Source organism: Paroedura picta, chromosome 8 (genome assembly GCF_049243985.1).
Source record: "Paroedura picta isolate Pp20150507F chromosome 8, Ppicta_v3.0, whole genome shotgun sequence".
In the NCBI taxonomy this organism is placed as follows: Eukaryota; Metazoa; Chordata; class Lepidosauria; order Squamata; family Gekkonidae; genus Paroedura; species Paroedura picta.
Genome location: NC_135376.1, coordinates 84,026,465 through 84,045,005, shown reverse-complemented (window position 1 = coordinate 84,045,005; position 18,541 = coordinate 84,026,465). Strand labels below are relative to the sequence as shown.

Sequence of the window (18,541 nt, the reverse complement as noted above, 5' to 3'; positions counted from 1 at the left end):
AAGGCAGGAGAAGTTCTGAGGTGGTTGGCCGCTGCCTGCCCTGGACTTCCTTGGTGGTCTCCCATCGGAATACTAACCGGGACCGACCATGCTTAGCTTCCAAGACCTGGCGAGATCAGGCTAGCGTGGGCTAACAAGGTCAGGACATTTTCCCCATAGAAGACCAACTTTTTCTGGGTGGCAGAGTGGCAGCAGGGAGACAAGCCTACTCTTTCAAAAAGGGTCGTTTCAATACAGGGTGCTTTCCGACTTATTTATAAAGCATCCTTCCTTCCCCCCTGCCCCCCAAAAGTCATACGTGGCTGGAATTGCACACCTCAAAGAGGCAGCTCCCTGTTAAGTCCAGGTCTGTGCCTGGCATGTTGTGTGAGGGGATCCATGGAGAACAACTGGACTGCCTCTTTGAAGCAAGAGCCACCCCAGAAGAAGCCAAGGCAGGTCAGAGCCCTGGCAGGGGAGCCTTGTCCTCTAGCAACACACGTTGGAAGAGCCCTGTATGGGTGACCAAAAAAAGGGTCTTCAGCCACGCAGAACATTTTGACAAATCATGACGCTCGTGGACATGTCTGAAAAAGTAGATTGGCTTGAATCCTGCAGAGTCACTTTTGTCCAACACAGAGATCCTTCCCCTAATGCAAGAGGGCTCTTGTGCTGGGGAAGGTCCCTCACAGCAGCCTCTGCTGCTGGAAAGCAGCTGTCGGATCCAAGTCATCCTCTTGGACATTTCCTTGGCTCTACCAGCTGTCAGGGTCACATCAATGGGCCATGCTGGTAAGCAAGGCCGAGGGGCTTGACAGCGGATGAGTGTTCCTGAAATTTCTAAATCCATGGGGGTTTGGCTTTTCCAGAAAAGTGGCCCAGCAAATTTAAACTGTTTGTTTAGAACCTTCGAGACTTTCACCTTTTATCGATTTTTTAAAAGAGGGAGGACTAGTTAAATGCCAAAACCCAGATGAGTAAAAACTTACTATCAAAAGAACTGGAAAGAGGTGAATGGCTGTGCTTGAATGGAAGCACAGTGACGCCCAGTGGCTGAATAAGCTTATTACAAGCATGCATTTTCTGTAGCATTGTCAATGTTTATCAGGCCGCCTACACATGCCTTCTCTTTTACTGATCCCAGTAATGAAAACCGTCAGGGGAGCCCTCTTCACTTCCTCCTGTGGGCTGGTTAAAAATAGAGGGGCACATTTCTGTTGGGTAAACTCGTGGGGAAATAAAGTTTTTGCCCAAACTAAGATTCTCTGGTGCAATTCGGGATTTGCATTGTAACGGCCAAATTGATTCGGCCACAGGGCATTATTTCCTATGGTAGGAAAAAAGAGTGATGCAGTACAAGCCCAACAGAATGCTCCAGAAAATCTCTGCAGTGAAATTGAGGGCGGGGTGCTTTTGTGAGGCCTGCCTAGCAGCAGCACCAGTGTAATGCTGCTCAGCAAAAGCAGTGCTCCAGGGCAGCAGTGTCAACCCAACAGGACCAACTTCACAGCTGAGAATCTCTTAAGTAGAAACTGAGGGGAGGGGGCATTTTGCCAAGGACAGCGGCACCACTGCTACCCAACTGGTGCCCAGCAGCAGAACCCAGTGCCCCCTTGTGGCAAATGCCAGCTCAACAGGATTGCAGAACAGAATCACAATCCTGAAAACTGCTGTCCAGGATTGTGACACCCCCCCCTTTTTCTTGCACATTCCTGGTTAAAAACACCCCTACTTGGACTTGAGCTCCCCCTGCACCCAAAGGCGGGTTGAGGATTGCAAGAGGGATTGGACTGCTCTTGGCCAGTGTTCTTTTTTTTTTAGACCTGTATTTTTCTCCATGTTATGGAGCAGCTGCCTGGAATATAGCAGGAAGACATCCTGCTCTACGAGTCCCCAGAAAACTGTCCAAAGTGGAACTATTGACAAGGGATTTAATCCTGTTGCCCTACAGATTTTGGGATTTTTTATTGCTGTGCTTTGATGCATGTAAATCAAATTGCTGCTGTACTTCTTGTTGCAGCTGTCCTCCTGAACGGCCTTGGTCCTTTAGTTAGAGAAAGCCCAACTTGAAGGGCCCTAAAGCAGCCTTGCTCAATTTGTTCACCATTGAGAAACCTCCGAAACATTCTTCAGGCTTCAAGAAGCCCCAGAAGTGGTGCGATCATGCAGAATATGGTTGGGAAGCAGAGCTGTGGACATGCCCACCTGGGGCCCCATCTTCCCACCCCCTCCAAGCCCATCACTGGCCACTTTGGGAGGGGGGGTGACGACACGACCATATATGGTCATATCCAATAAATAACAATTTTTTAAAAATATATAAAAAATTAACTCCCACCAAATTGGCTCTTGGCCAATTTCTTTGTCTTTGCACATCACTCATTCTTGGCCCTTCTGCCAAACCCTACAGCTACACCCATTGAGATAGGATGGCTCCCTTCCTGAGACCCATTAACACCTTTGCCTAAGGCCATCAGCAGCCATTTCCGGCTTGGGCCAGCAGTTGCCCAGCACCAGGCTCAGTAGAAATTTCCAACCAGCCTCCCCCCTGGCTTGCATCACGTAGGCCAGCTCCCCCGAACTCAATATAAACCATGGCTTTAGCAAGCCCCCATGTGCATTTTGGATATGGGATTCATCTGAACAAGGGACCAAGCCCTATGAAGATAGGTGGAGGGACTTGGGAATGTTCAGCCTGGAGAAAAGGAGGTTGAGAGGGGACATGATAGCCCTCCTTAAGTATTTGAAAGGTTGTCACTTGGAGGAGGGCAGGATGCTGTTCCCGCTGGCTGCAGAGGAGAGGACACGTAGTAATGGGTTTAAACTTCAAGTACAACAATATAGGCTAGATATCAGGAAAAAATTTTTCACAGTCAGAGTAGTTCAGCAGTGGAATAGGTGGTGCCTAAGGAGGTGGTGAGCTCCCCCTCACTGGCAGCCTTCAAGCAAAGGTTGGATACACACTTTTCTTGGATGCTTTAGGATGCTCTGGGCTGATTCTGCGTTGAGCAGGGGGTTGGACTAGATGGCCTGTATGGCCCCTTCCAACTCTATGATTCTATGATTCTATGATACCCTCCATGCTGCTTGCTTTCTCTTGCCTGTCATATCTACAGGAAATGGTAACTATACTGGACCCTCTTTTCCACCCTATTCTTCTCTATCCAACTACTTGTTAGTGTATTAGCCGTGACTTCTTCGGGTAGTATTAGCTATATTTATGCTTTTATTATTTTCTTTCCAATTAAGCTTATATTACTATTTTACCATTTGCATTTGTGTCCCCCTTGAGTTCCACGGGTGTAATCGACGCTCGTATATATAGGCATTTCGATCCATAAACACTACGTCACCCCCTCTCGCATCCTTTGGGCTAATCTTCCCCACAAGCTCAAAGACACATGTTTTAGGACATGTGTCAACGCAATTTGGGTAACGCCCCAACACGGAGCACATGAAGCTGCCCTGTATCGCATCAGATCACTGGTTGGCCTGATCCAGTATTGCCTTCTCGGACTGGCAGAGGTCTTACCTGGAGATGCCAGACACTGCACCTGGGACCACCTGCATTCAAAGCAGATGTTCTGCTGCTACAAGGCCAGTCATTGGGCATGCTAAACCCCAAGCACTTCTGTGTGTTGCAGAGAGCTTACAACACCGGGATGCGGAGAATCCTAATTTAGCTGAAGACGAGGTACGGATGCCTTGCCTATAATCCTAATTTTCATTAATTTCTCTTTTTTTTAAAACCCACCCTTCAGCTACTGAGAAGAGCACAGCCTGTCAATCTGCGTACAGAAATGCTAATTAATTTTACCCGCAGGATCTCATCTATAGACAATGCTAGCAGGCTGTTCCAAAGTTCACTGCAGGGATTCCCACTGATCTCAACACTGCCTAGAGAAGACCCCTCACCCTGCTTCATTCTCGGTTGGAGGAAAGGCCACGACTCTCTTACCTGATGTAGTCGAAGTATTCTTTGTGCTGGTTCCGATAGAAGACCGAGAATTTCAGCATGCGTCCGGAGATCACTTCCGCTTTCTCCAAAAGCTGTGTTAAGTGGACCTTGGAATAATCTGTGAACGCAAAACATTCTGCTAGCAAGACGCAACATGGCATACGCTCAGAGGTCTGCAGGGGGACCCAGCTCTCCGATGCAGAGCAGCAGCCATCTCTTGACCCTACGGAGAAGCCCAAGCAACTCCTTACCTCTGACATAAGATGGGCATGGAAACTGGCAGCCGTGCGACAGAGCTGTGCGGTCCCCCTGGCAACTGCACGGGCCTGATTTGGATCGGGACCGTGATATGGGGAAGGGAGACAGGGGGTCCTGTCACAGCTACACCTGACATTCAAGAACCTTCAGGGGATGCCTAAGGACACAGGGCATTTAAACATATCGCACACACCTCCATGGGATCCCCAAATGCCTCACAACTTCACCTGTCCTTTTGTCCACACAACAATCCTGCGAGGTAGGTTATGGCTAATTTTGAGTGACTGGCTCAAAGCTCCCATGGTCGACGGGGGATTCGAACTGAGGTCTCCCAGATCTTAATCTGACACCCTAACCTCAAAACTCTGCTTGTTCTCATATGTGTAAGGATGGTACTGGATGCAGAGCTCCCTCCCAAAGCCGTTTATCATTTTTTGGGGGGAGGGGATACATGATTATCTCCCCCATACATAGATGGGGGGGGGGTGACATCTAAAATGGTCATGTCACTTGTGTGTTTGTTTGGAACATATAACTGCCCCCCTTCTCCAAGGAACTCAAGAGTCACCGGTTCTATCTTCTCCCTTTGAGGCGTCCCTTAAAGCAGGGGTAGTCAACCTGTGGTTCTCCAGATGTTCGTGGACTACAATTCCCATGAGCAAACGCTGGCAGGGGCTCATGGGAATTGTAGTCCACTAATATCTGGAGTTACCACAGGTTGACTACCCCTGCCTTAAGCAACGCTTTAAAGTGGGTTCGGCTGAGAGCGCATGTCTAGCTTGAACTCACCCAGCAGGTTGCACAGGAGAGTAGGGATTTGAACCAGGGTCTCCCCAATCCAGCCGTTAAGCCACCACACGGATTCGTCTCCTCTTGGCTTGCCTTTTCCTTTGTGGAAAGGCAGGGGGGGGAGTGTGCAACTGTGCTGGTTGGTTAATTCACCTACAGCAATCTTCATACACAGGAGCGCACGGAGAGGGGGACAGACGGACACACAAGGTGTCCTGGAACATTAGGCAGAGAAAGAAAGGGCAATCTGCACATCTTTGTTTCTGGTGTCAACATTTCTAAATGGCTTCTTTACTATCTCCTGCTGGATTGTAGTACTCGCCGCCCTTACCTGCTGTGCAAAACTCTATGATCTCACTCCATTCGGAAACCATGTAATCACCGTCCACTTGCTTCGAGGCAGTCTGGACAGCTACCGTGTACTCAGTTCTGGGGCTCAGGAACCAATGGCCACGGACCGTCATTGGCAGAGGAACGGCTTTCGCGACGAGCTTCGTGGGTACGTCCTGAATCGGCAGGCAAGCAGGGAAGGGAAGAAGTCAGAGGGGTGGAGAAATAATGCCAAACACAGCCTTCTCCCACTTCCCAGCTCTCTGTACCAGTGGCAGCATGGTGGGCGCCAAAGGGACAAGACCTTCTTTGTGGTGGCACCTCACAAATGGAAGCAGCAAAATACCAGGGTTTAGGGACAAGGCTAATATGTTTCAGACTGTTAACTGATATTTAGTGGCTGATGTTTAAAACTTAAATATAACTTTTATATGGTCATGCCAAACACGAACAGTATAAAACACATCTATCACACGGTGGGTATGTTATAAATGTCAGGGAAGAAACAAACAAGATTCCATTTTAAACAGCTAACATAGTCATCTCCCAGCAGCAACTGAGAGTGAAGGTTATCCAAGCATCTGCTCAAAATCTAAACAGCTTTTATTGAAATGTAATGTCATTTGCACCTTGCTTTTTTATTTTTTTTCCTGATCTAAAAACAACCTCCTTTTGTCTTGTGTTCATTAGCTCAATCAGAATTAACACTTTGTAGGCACGAGCCAAGGAGGCAAAACAGTTTTCTTCGTAAAAACGGAAGAAGGGCCCTGCTGGATCAAGCCGTGGTCCATCTAGTCCAACATCCCATCTCGCTCAGTGGCCAACCAGTTCCCTTGGAGAGCAAATAACGGCATAGAGCAGGGGTGGCCAAACTGTGACTCTCCAAATGTCCATGAACTATGATGACCGTGAGACCTTGCCAATTGGCCATGCTGGCAGGGGCTCATGGTAACTGTAGTCCATGAACATCTGTAGAGCCACGGTTTGGCTACCTGTGGCATAGAGGCTGAGACCTTCTCCAGATGTTGCCTCCTGGCTCTGGGATTTGGAGGCTGACAACCTCTGAACATGGCAGCTGTAGCCACTGAAAGACCTCTCCTCCATGAATCCGTCCAATCCCCTTTTCAAGCCATCTGTGCCTGCAACCATCACTCCATCCTCTGGCAGAAAATTCCAGCTTAATCACTCTGTGTAACGCAGGGTTTCCTTTTGTCCATCGTGAGCCTACTGCCCCTCAGCATCATTGGATGCCATTCTATTCTAGTTATTTTGGGAAAGGGAGCCAAATTTCTCTTCGGCAACTCTCTCCACCCTATGCGTAATTTGATAAACCTCTATTCTGTCCCTCCCACTTAGTTGTCTCTTTTCTAAACCGAAAAGTCCCAGACGTGTCAGCTAATGCTTGCTGAGAGAGCCGCATCGTGTTAAACCAGTAAGGCAGCGTCTTGCCTTCTGCAGCAGCCCAATGCCTCCGTCGTGAACACAAATTTGCATTCTAGGCACATTCACCTGGGAAGAGGGGGGAGAATCTGCCTGCCACTTCCCCTTCTGCACAGTACGCAAACAGGGGTCTTTGTCTGCAGCCCCATTCTTGCCAACCAAACGCCAGTGCACCAGCTTGGGCACAAAAGCCTCCGAATACTCTGATGCGGACAAGCACCAAGTATCTGGCATGGCTTTGCGAAAGCCCATCAAAGCTTGTGATTGCATGCATTTGCCAAGGTGGCCAGACTCCTCCTTGATGCATCTGGAGTATCAGCCAGCACAAAGTGAAGCCACGAGAAAAGCATGGAAATCTTGGACAAGGGAAATTAACAGAGTGTGGACAGCAGCAAGGCTGCGTGGAAACCATGTTGGGCTGCTGTGCCTCCTCTGGCCACTGGCGGGGGACGGAGGGGTAGGGTTGCCAGATCCAGGTGGGGAATCTCCTGGTGGTTTGGGGGTGGAGCTGGGGGAGGCCAGGGACCTCAATGGGGCACAGAGCCCAAAGCATCCATTTTCTCCAGGGGAACTGACCTCTGTAGTCTGGAGATGAGCTATAATCCCAGGGGATCCCCAGGTCCCATCTGGAAGCTGGCAGCCCCAGGACAATGTGACATTAAACATTAGGGTACAGAGGATCCAGCTAGGAATGAGGGAAAACAGCTTCCCAGTTTTTATACTTCTGCAAGCCCTCAAGCACAAGAGGCATGCATGGTCTCCCTCCTGCTACCCTCGGATCACCACGCTAGTCCGGCCTCATTGGGTCTTAAAGGTGAAGTAGGGTCGGCTGTAGTTAGTGCTTGGATAAGGAAGTCCTGGGTTGTTACACAGAGGCAGGCAACAGAAAACCACCTCCAGACATCTACCAGCTTGAAAACACCAGGGCATTAGGATGCAACTCGATGGGACTTTCCACCACCAGCTAACCAGCGGATCCGCTTTTAGCCTAGTCTGGAGCCTAAGAGGGAGGGTTAGAGGGAGAGGATTCGGTCTGAAGTGGTCCCGCTTAGAGGCAGCTTCACTGCTTGATTAGCTGGCTGCAGAGGTGATGCTTAAGCTAAATGCCGGAGGGAGCGGGATCTGTCTCTCCTCCCACTCAGGGTTCATGTCTGCTTATTGGCCTGCTAAGGAGATATGAAATTCTCCCAGTCTCCCAGTTTGGGATGCTCCGTGCGCTCTCAGCAAGCATTAGCTGACACGTCTGGGACTTTTTGGTTTAGAAAAGAGACAACTAAGTGGGAGGGACATAATAGAGGTTTATCAAATTACGCATAGGGTGGAGAGAGTTGCCGAAGAGAAATTTGGCTCCCTGTCCCAAAATAACTAGAACAGAAGGGCATCCAATGAAGCTGAGGGGCAGTAGACTCATGATGGACAAAAGGAACTAGAGAACCTTCACAGAATCAGCCTCTCCGTCAGATGGCTATCCAGCCTCTTTTTAAAAATCTCCAAAGATGGAGAACCCACCACCTCCCGAGGAAGCCTGTTCCACTGAGAAACTGCTCTGACTGTCAGGAACTTCTTCTGGATGTTTAGACAGAATTTCTTTTGAATTAATTTCATCCCATTGGTTCAGGGGCAAGAGAGAACTCTGCTCCATCCTCTATATGGCAACCTAAGAGCCCTAAAAAAAACTGACTGGCCCAGGGTCACCTAGCTGGCTGCATGTGGAGTGAGGAAATCAAACCCGGTTCTCCAGATTATATTCTGCCACTCTTAACCACGATACCACTCAATTTTATTGGAAGGTTTTTATTGTCTAAAAAAGCCTCACAGGTCATCATCCTGCAGATTAAGAGTCCCAAAAGTTTAAATTCCTGGATGTTATAATGAGGATCTAATTACATTGAGTGTAATTAATGACTCGTTGCTAACTATGTTCTGACTTAATGAACTGAGTGAACGTATAACGCTTCCTAGCCTATGCTAAAGAGATGTGGAATGGTACGGTGTAGCCTCATCTCGTCAGATCTTGGAAGTTAAGGAGGGTCCGTGCTTGGATGGGGACAACCAAGGAAGTCTCCACAAAGGAAAGCAAGGACCCACTGCCTCTGCTTCTCACTTGTCTTGAAAGCCTCTTGCTGTGGTCTCCATAGGTCAGTTGGGCGTCAGCAGGACCTGCTTCTGGTTCAATCAAATCTAGCTACAGGGCTCCATGTCTTAGTTACATCTAGATTGGACTACTGTAATGGAGTCTGCTTGGGGCTACCCTTGAAGAGTGTTTGGACAGTGCAGCTAGACTGCTGGTCAGGACCACCTACTGGCAGCATGTGCCCTCGATGCTACAGCAATTGCTCTGGCTACTGATCTACTCCCGAGCCCAATTCAAGGTGTTGGTTTTATACCTTAAAGCCCTATGTGGCTTGGAATTTCTTATCTAGAGGACCACCTTCTCCCACGTGATTGCAGGGAGGTGTTCTCCTCATTGGCCCATAGACTGAAAACGCTTGTTTGGTGGGTACACGAGAGAGGGCCTTTCCCACAGCTGCTTCACCATTATTGAACAGTCTGGCCCTCTCAGTGTCGATCTTCAGGAGGCAGTTGAAGGCTGCTTTGGATTGATTTGGCCATCAATGTTGGCAGTCGTGAGAGGGAAGGTGGCATGGTGCAGCCTGATCTCGTCAGATCTCAGAAGGTAAGCAGGGAGGGAAACCACCAAAAAAGGGCAGGTAGAGGAAAGCAATGGCCAACCACCTCTGCTTCTGGCTGGGGTCTCTGTAATTGAGATGTGACTAGATAGTAGACTTGGAGGGATACATTAGTTTATACATAGGTGATGTTTTGAATTGATTCCCACCCACCCCATTTGTTAATTTCATTTAATTAATTTCATTTTGAGGAGTTGTCACATGGTTCAACAACGTCAGCTATAAAAGGAATAAAAGTTATGCAACTGCCCTTCCCTGAAGCACTGGTGGGCTCCAGTGTGCATGTTGAACTCCCATGTGAGCCTGGATTGACCCATTCTCATAGATGTTGGGGTCAGGTTCCTGTTAATGTTTAGAGCACATGTTCACACTCATGCTTAGCTGGAACAAACTGGTGATGTTTATTTTAGCCATTGATCTGATCCACTTATGCCTGTAGCATCAAATATAGATTTTTCTGTCCCAGTGTTACCCTCTTTGAAGCCCTTGTTTATGCTGCGAGACCTAAACACACCTTTCATTTCCTGAAAATACCTCATGGGGCACATTCTGGAAATCTGGTATTAACTGCTTTCCTGTTAATTCACACCCTCTGCCTCTCCAGAAGAACAAAGTGCTGTCAGAACAGGGCAAATCATGCCACCATTCAGACAATAATTAAATTGATATTTTTTGTCGATTCACACCTAAATAACTAGTTTGGGATGGCTTCTAAGTAATAACCGGGAAGCCATTTTGTTTTCTCTCAGCAATAGAATAGGTTCTCTGCAAGGCATAATTCTTAAACAAAGGATCAGGAAAATACTGTCTCAAGGACACTAGCATCACTCAAGGTGGTTCACACGTGAACCAGTTTCCCCTTTCAGTAAGATTCCTCATGCAAAGATTTATGGGAAGAAACTTCACCATGAATCAGATGTATGCTGAGTATATGTCAAAAATGCTGTTTTACTAATATATTTGGATGCTCCCTAAAATTTGCTCCCTTCATAGAGTTGAAAGGAATCTCTAGGACAGTGGTCCCCAACCTTTATGAGGCTGGGGACCGGCAGGGCATCGGGCACCACTCCCGCGCGGGCCACACCCATGCATCGGCCGCGCCTGCGGGCTGTACCCGCACATCGGGCCGCACAGGGCACAGCCCGGCCCTGATTCCCTCTCCCCGCCCTCCCGCAGTAAGAAGCTTCCCGGGCCGCAAGCTTGTGGCCTGGGAAGTTTTTTACTGTGGGGGGGGGGGCGGGGAGAGGGAGCCGCGGCCCGGCGCCATGGCCTTTGTGGCCCGGCACCGGGCCGCGGCCCGCAGGTTGGGGACCACTGCTCTAGGACATCTAGTCCAACCCCAGGCAGAATGCAGGAAATGGCCATAAGAGCCAAGCACCTGCTCAATCCTTTCTCCCCACCCACAATCTGCCTAAATTCACAGAATTAGCATTTTTGTCAGATGGCTATATAGCCTCTGCTTAAAAACTTCCAAAGAAGGAGACCTTCCAAGGAAGCTGCCCAAGGAAGCCTGTCCCACTGAGGAACCACTCTGTCAGGAACTTCCTCTGGACTTTTAGCCAGACGTTCTTTTGAATTAATTTCAACCCATTGGTTCTGGTCCGACCCTCTGGAGCACCAGAAAACACCTCTTCAATACTTGAAGATGGCTATCATATTACCTCTTAGTCATCTTCTCTCCAGGCTAAACAGACCAAGCTCCTTCAACCTTTCCTCGTACGTCTTGGTCTCCAAACCCCTCACCATTTTTGTTGCCCTCTTCTGGACATGCTCCAGTTTCTCTACATCATTCTTCAATTGTGGTGCCCAAAACTGAACACAGTACTCTAAATGAGGTTTAACCAGAGCAGAGTAAAGCAGTACCATCATCTTGTGTGATACTTCTTTTGATACAGCCCAAAATCGCATTTGCCTTTTTAGCCACCAAGTCACACTGCTGATTCATGTTCAGTGTATGGTCTACTAAGACCCTAAGATCCTTCTCGCACAAACTTCTGCCAAGACAGGTCTCCCACATCCTATTTGATTTTTCCTACCTAAATGCAAAAATTTACATTTTTCACCATTAAAATCCATTTTTTTTCATTTTAGCCCAGTTTACCAGCCTGTCATGAACATCTTGAATCCTGATTCTGTCTTCTGCTGTTCTTGCAACCCCTTCCAGTTTAGTATCATCTGCAAATTTAATAAGCACCCCCTCTTCTTTCATCCAAATAATTGATAAATATGTTGAAGAACACAAGGCCCAGGACAGATCCCTGAGGCACTCCGCTCATCACTTCTCTCCAGGAGGATGACAAACCATTAACAGGCACCTTTTGAGTATGATCTGTCAATCAGTTATCAATCCACCTAATAGGATCCAAATCTCATTTTACCAACTTGTCAACAAGAATATCATGTGGAATCTTATCATAAGCTTCCTTAAATCAAGATAAACTATATCCACAGCATTCCCCTTATCCAGCAAGGTAATAACTTTCTCAAAAAAGGGATAAGGTTAGTCTGACATGACTTGTTCTTGAGAAAGCCGTGCTCAGTCTTAGTAATCACAGCCATCTGCTCTAGCTGCTCAAGGACCAACCGTTTGGTGATTTGTTCTAAAATTTTGCCAGCTATAGATGTCAAGCTGACAGGTCGGAAGTTACCCGTGTCCTCTTTCTCATTCTTGAAGACTGGGACAATATTTTCCTTCTGATGTAGAGAGTTGCCTTTTTGCTGAGGAATACAAACTATTGACTATGTCTGCAACAACCTTTCCCCCTTACTTTTGATTGACAAACTGAGTAAGCCAATTGCAAACAGGCCTGTTGGGCTCCTTGTTCTCCCTTCCTATCTGGTGAAACAAAACCTGTGTTATTTGTGACCCGCAATACTAAATACAGTCCCTCGGCCTTATATTGTGATATGGCAGGGAAACAGGAAGAGTTTGGGGTGGGAATGGCCCATTACCATGACTTTGATGGCCTTAAAGTTGCCACTGGACTCAAATGTTGTCCTGCTGCTTAAGACCAACAAGGCCACCTACCTGAAACAGTCTCTTTATGTCATTCCAAGCATAAAAAGAAAGTTTGCTCTCATGACACATGAGATTATATGTACAGGGTGGGTATCTGAAGAACTGTCTTCTCTTAGCCTGTTCAAGACATCAGTTAAAAAATCCTCTTCTAAAGCCCAGTTCCCTGGGCCCCAGAACAGGCTTTTAAAATGGCCACTGTGCTGCTGAGGCACACTGTGCTGACACTGCAACTGAATCAGCTGCCGTCAAAATTCCCCTCCTCACTGACTCCCAACCCAAAATTAAGAAATTGGGTGAGGTAAGGTAGGGTAGATAGAAAGAAGGAAAAGTACAAGAAACATTCAAGAGCAAATATAGCTTTCTCTCTATTTCCTTTAGCAGTAGAGCTCACAGATGGCCGCTCTCCCTGTCAAGGCAGGAGAAATACTGGAGAGGAGGAGTTACAGAGCACATACCAGCATTCCGAAGGAGGGCTTTTCGTTTAACTCCTGCCTCCCTGAGAAGTAGATGAGAAAACCTGCTCTTCAGATGTCCTCCACTCCAGAGGGAGAAATATAATTTTAGGAGGCACGGTCTGCTGTTTTATGTCTGTTTTATGCCTCACCTTGAGTATATTGCCTTGTTTTGTTTGAGCTACGAGTCACCCTGGCTAGATCTATGAAGAGCCTGAAGATACAAATGCCCTCAATAAGTAAATCAGTGGGTTTGTGCATTTAATGAATGTGGCCTGCCCCATTCCTCAGCCCAGACCTGCCTTTCCCTGACAAACAGTGAAAACAAGAGGTTCGTCAGGTACCAAGCCAGTTATGAATTGTGCAGGCCTGAGCAAAGCAGTGCAATTAGAGCTATCACAAAGCTACATGGGTAAGGATTCTCACTTCTGGAGGAAAATCTTTCAAGCTTGGCTTCAACAGGAGTCTTTTGTGTGGTAACAGTATATCCTAGAGCAGGAGTAGTCAACCTATGGTCCTCCAGATGTTCATGGACTACAATTCCCATGAGCCCCTGCCAGCAAACACTGGCAGGGGCTCATGGGAAATGTAGTCCATGGACATTTGGAGGACCACAGGTTGACTAACCCTGCCCTAGAGCAGGGGTGGCCAAACTGTGGCACTCCAAGATGTCCATGGACTACAATTACCATGAGCCCATGCCAGCACTGGAAGGGGCTTATGATAATTGTAGTCCATGGACATCTGGAGAGCCAGTCTGGCCATCCCTACCCTAGAGAATCAACTGAACAGCAAATAACATTGCTAACTCTTGCTTGTACACCCCTTTATCATAGGCTCAAGGATTTTTCTGGGCAGTTACTGCTACTATCATACTGGTTCATGAAGCCACCCCACCTTCTGACCTCCCCCTACCTCCCTTAAACTTAAAGGGAAAGGGAAAGGTATCCCCTGTGCAAGCACCGAGTCATGTCTGACCCTTGGGGTGACGCCCTCTAGCGTTTTCATAGCAGACTCAATACGGGGTGGTTTGCCAGTGCCTTCCCCAGTCATTACCATTTTACCCCCCAGCAAGGTGGGTACTCATTTTACTGACCTCGAAAGGATGGAAGGCTGAGTCAACCTTGAGCTGGCTGTTGGGATCAAACTCCCAGCCTCATGGTCAGAGCTTCAGACAGCATGTCTGCTGCCTTAATACCCTGTGCCACAAGAGGCTCTTCCCTCATACTTACCTTGTGCTTAAATTTGTTGGAATTCTTGTTCTCTTTCTTATTTAGATCAATGAAGTAGTGTGTGATGCGTTCCTTGGATTTCGAATCCATGTCCCATGAAATCTTGAAAGAATCACAGGTGATGTTGCTGATTTTGATGTTGTGGGGCACCGGGAGCTCTTCCATCTCTGCAATCCCACTGTCTTGTGATTTGTTCCCTGTGAGGACACGGATTTAAAAAAAATTGCCACAGTGAGCAAAAGGAATTATAGTGCAAAAGATGCACAGGCGGTTAGGGATGTACATTATAAGATCTGAAACCGACAAATGGGAGCATGGGTGGAGCCAAAATTGGAATGGTCAGAACAGGACCCAACAGGGTTTTGAAAGAACTTGTCAGGCCACAAGCAGAACTAAGGCAGAATCTGATAAGCCACGGATACACACGAGGAAATCCAGAGCTTTTTGGATCCAAAGGCTTTGTAGTCTGTACAAGTGCAACGGAATGGAGCTTGTGGGATGAATGATGCCCTTTAAGACCGAAAGTGGAATTGATCCCAGGTTTAACACTCTCCCATGGAAAACCAAGCAGACAATTTGCACCCTGGGAAGAAAGATTTAGTGGGATCCAGCCAGCCCTTCACGCGGCCTTGCCCACAGCTGCCCCTAGTCAGGGCAGGGAATCCCCCACCCCGAGTTTTTGGCCATCACTGCTCCAAGCTGTGGCCAGGACGAATAGTAATTTAAAAAACCTATTAGCATTGCCAGTGTAATGTTGTCACTTCCAGGGGAAACCCTGAAGTGACAGTGGGTAGCTCTAAGAATGGCTGGAAACTCAATGGGTCTTTCCCAAAAGTGACATCATCACACTGGCAATGCTGCCCACCCCACCATGTCCCCACATCCACCTCTTTGGCTCAGCTTGACAGCCTCGATCATGTCCTGTTTTCCTCCTCCTTACAGCCCCTGCCCCATCTTGTTTTTGCAAACAGAAAAATAGTGGTCAATCCCAAGAAAAATAGTAGCCAAAGGAGGCCCCTCCTTCCTTTGCCTTCAGCAGAAAAACCCTTTAAGCAAACCTACTCTGTGCTGTGGTCCGACCAGCGCAATATTGGCTGGCAGGCCACTCTTCTCAAAGTTCCATCACAGAAGAATCAAGATAGGGTCTAAAACAGGTTCTCCCAACTCTGGTCCCAAGGTACCATACGGTATGGTGAAAGCCCCTCAATGACACCTTAGCATGGGGTTTTTCAAAATGGCAGCCGGAAAGAGCCCTACCACTCTGTGAAAGAAAATGGGGTTTTCATTTGTTTGAATTTACCCATATTTGGGCAGGTTGCCCTATCCCCCCCCCAAAGAGACCTGGGGCCATTCTGCATATCTTAGATAATGTGCTTTCAGTGCACTTTAGAAGTAGATTTTCCTGTTCTGCACTGGAAAATCCAGCTGCCAAAGCACATTGAAAGTGTATTATCCTGTGTGTGCAGAACTGGCCCTGGAGGGGCCCTGGCCATTTAAACCTTTGCTGCCTGAGGCTCCTCTTACTTTGGGGGGCATGAGAGGCAATCGTGGCCTGCTGACATCCCTTCCTGGCACCACAAAGGCTGAATAATATTTCAGCGGTACCTCAATGGTCAAAAGGTTGAAAAAGTCTGGCCTAGAAAACATGCCTCTTCCTATACTGGGAACACACGAAGCCACCTTCTACTGAATCAGACCACCGGGCCCTCAAAATCATGTTGCCACCTCCAAAATCTTTCCCACCCTACCCCCAACAACCTTATCCTTTTAACTGGAGACCCAGGGGGTCGAACCTGGGACCCTCTGTGTGCCAAGCAGTTGCATAACCACTGAGCCACAGCCCCTCCCCATGAGCCAGCATTGTTATTTGCATAAACAGAGCTGGATTATCCACATGACTAAATGTTCTTTAACATTGCTTAAAACTTCACAGCCCGGTTCACAATAAATCATAGGGGGAAAAAATAGAGCTGAGCCCATGTGATTAAGGGGAAAAAAAACTACCTTGAGAGACGTATGAAGTAATTAATGTCAGAGAGAATTGTTACCGTTCCAGAAATGACTGCTTGGCTAATTTAATAGCTAACCCTAACCGTTAATAGACTTTGGGGTGGTGGGGTGGGGGAGAGAAAAATAGGAGCGCGAATCTTGTACATTTTTTGCATGGGTGTTACGAGAGAGTTTGAATGTTTACAGGAGGAATGGAAATGACTCATAAGAATAACAGTTGCAGCGATACCAGTAACGGCGCTTCAGTGTGCCCATCCATCAGACCGGAACAGACACCTCTGCCCCCCAAATTCAGCGGCTTGTCCCACATAGGCAAGCTGATTTATTTATTGCTCTCAGTGGGGAGATTGAGATGCTAGCTGAATAGGGCAATCTGAAAAAACACTTTCCTGCGCTGAGTATACCTGCTCAGGATCGCTCTTTAAGTATTGCTTGCAGACTTAAAATATGCTTAAAAGAATGTCGATATGATGGCACCCTACCTGTGTGCTTTGTATCCCACCTTTCCATTAGGTCAAGGTGGCTAACAAATGATGTTGCAAATGTGGGAGTTGCAAGTTTCAGTCATAACCATCTGGTTCTACATAATATAAGTCTGTTAAGGCCTTAGAGGAGGAGCGTGTCTCATGGCTTAAGTGCCACTCAGTGCTTAACAACCACTCAGGGCAGCCGTCCTGCCCCTGAGTGCCTCCTCCTCCAACCAGCTTTCCTGTCTGTCCAGTGGCCAGCTAATCACCTTCTGTCTCCTACCCCTGACCACTCCCTCCTCCTCTCACTTCCCTCTGAGGCTTGAAGGCTGCAGATCCCTGCTGCATGAGAGCTGCCCCTGCTGGTGAGTTCCATAAGGGCTGCCTGCAGCCTTTCCAGGTCTTGGGAAGAGGGAGAGGCCATTCTCAGAGTTATTCCACCCCACCTCCCAATCTAGCACCCGTTGCAATCTTGAATGCAATGGGCTTGGCCCCTAGTCTGATATGAAAACTGGTAGCTAGGATTGGCTCCTCCTGCTGGCAATTCAGTTTTCAGCATGGAAGAAGAGCAGTTTGTGGTACCTGAAGGAGTAGCAAAGTGGCTTACAATTGCCTACCCTTCCTCTCCTACAACGGACACCCCATGAGGTAGATGAGACTAAGAGAGTTCTGAGAGAACTGGGACTGGCCCAAACTCACCCAGCTGGTTGCCTGTGGAGGAGGAGTGGGGAATCAAGGCTGGCTCTCCAGATTAGAGGCTGCTGCTCTTAACCACAACACCACGCTGGCTCTCAATGGATTTCCCAATCCCACTGAAATGGGTGAAGCAGCGGCCTCTAATCTGGACCTCAGGGACCTCAGTGGGGTGCAATGCTCTAGAGTAGCGATCCTCAACCTGTGGGCCGCGGACCACATGTGGTCCGTTGACTAATTGGTGGTGGGCCGTGAAGGACGCCTTCTCTCCCCCCCCCGGGCCCTTTACTTCATCCCCCCCCCGGCCCTTTACAACACACTTCGGGTGTCATTGTCACCCATCACTCCCAGATGGGGGTGGAGACTGGGGAAGGCAGGGACTTCAGTGATGGTGTAACACCATACAGTCCACCTTCCAAAGCAGCCATCTTTTCCGGAGAGCTTCTCTCTGTAAACTAGAAATGAGCCTTAATACTGAGGATCCCCAGGTCCCACCTGGAGGATGGCACCCTACCAGATCTGGACACTTGCTTCTGAGATGTTTTCACACCGTGATCTCAATTTCAAGTTTGTTTTCAGTTTGGGCACTTCTCTCTGGGGGAGTCAGATCCTTCAGGACAGACTATTAGTATGCACAGTCTAACGCTGTCCATCTCTCATTAATGCTATGTGCCATTCCCACACCCCCCCATGATCCAAAATATGCAAACACCAGCACAAGACGTGTCATCTTCAATCCATCTGAGTTTTAACGAAAGCGTCTACTGGGATTATTTCCCCTCCTTTAGCCTTCTGCAAGCGGGGCGGGCATATTTACCCTGCTCTGCGGTATCTTCAGAGAGAGCCGACAAATTCCTGTGGGTCACGGGAGAGAGGGGGAGCAAAACAAATCAATTCTGTATCCCCACCCTGACCAGGAGCATGGCTGGGACTAAAATTAGCTCCCCCCCCCCTGCGCTGCAGTCCTTTCTCTGCAGTGATGCCACCAGAAAGTGCTAAGCTGGCAGGGATTACGAGATGCTGGTCATATTGCATTCGAAGGCAAGGAAATGCAAACAGACATGAGGCGGGGTGAAAAGGACACTCCAGCACAGCGCAAAGAGGCATTAGAAGTGCGTGAAGAAGAAAGGACAAGGGCAAGAGAATTCAGAGCTATGGAAGAAAAAATGCTCCTGAATGTAGCCTCCAGCCAAATAGCAGAAGCTCCAGAGCAGTGGTTCTCAA

At 48.1% G+C, this 18,541-nt stretch overlaps 1 protein-coding gene across 5 annotated transcripts in view; it reads right to left on the bottom strand.

Annotated features, from left to right (window-relative positions):
• The window catches only part of PHYHIPL (phytanoyl-CoA 2-hydroxylase interacting protein like), a 105,878-nt gene that overhangs the window by 1,953 nt on the left and 85,384 nt on the right, over window positions 1–18,541 (bottom strand). For all 5 annotated transcript variants that reach the window (XM_077350651.1, XM_077350650.1, XM_077350653.1 and 2 more), the window contains exons 2-4: window positions 14,148–14,344; window positions 5,316–5,490; window positions 3,938–4,055 (exon numbers count right to left, since the gene is read on the bottom strand). In XM_077350651.1, the coding sequence (XP_077206766.1) occupies window positions 3,938–4,055; window positions 5,316–5,490; window positions 14,148–14,312 (458 nt within the window). In that variant the 5' untranslated portion in view covers window positions 14,313–14,344. The remainder of the gene's footprint in view (window positions 1–3,937; window positions 4,056–5,315; window positions 5,491–14,147; window positions 14,345–18,541) is intronic.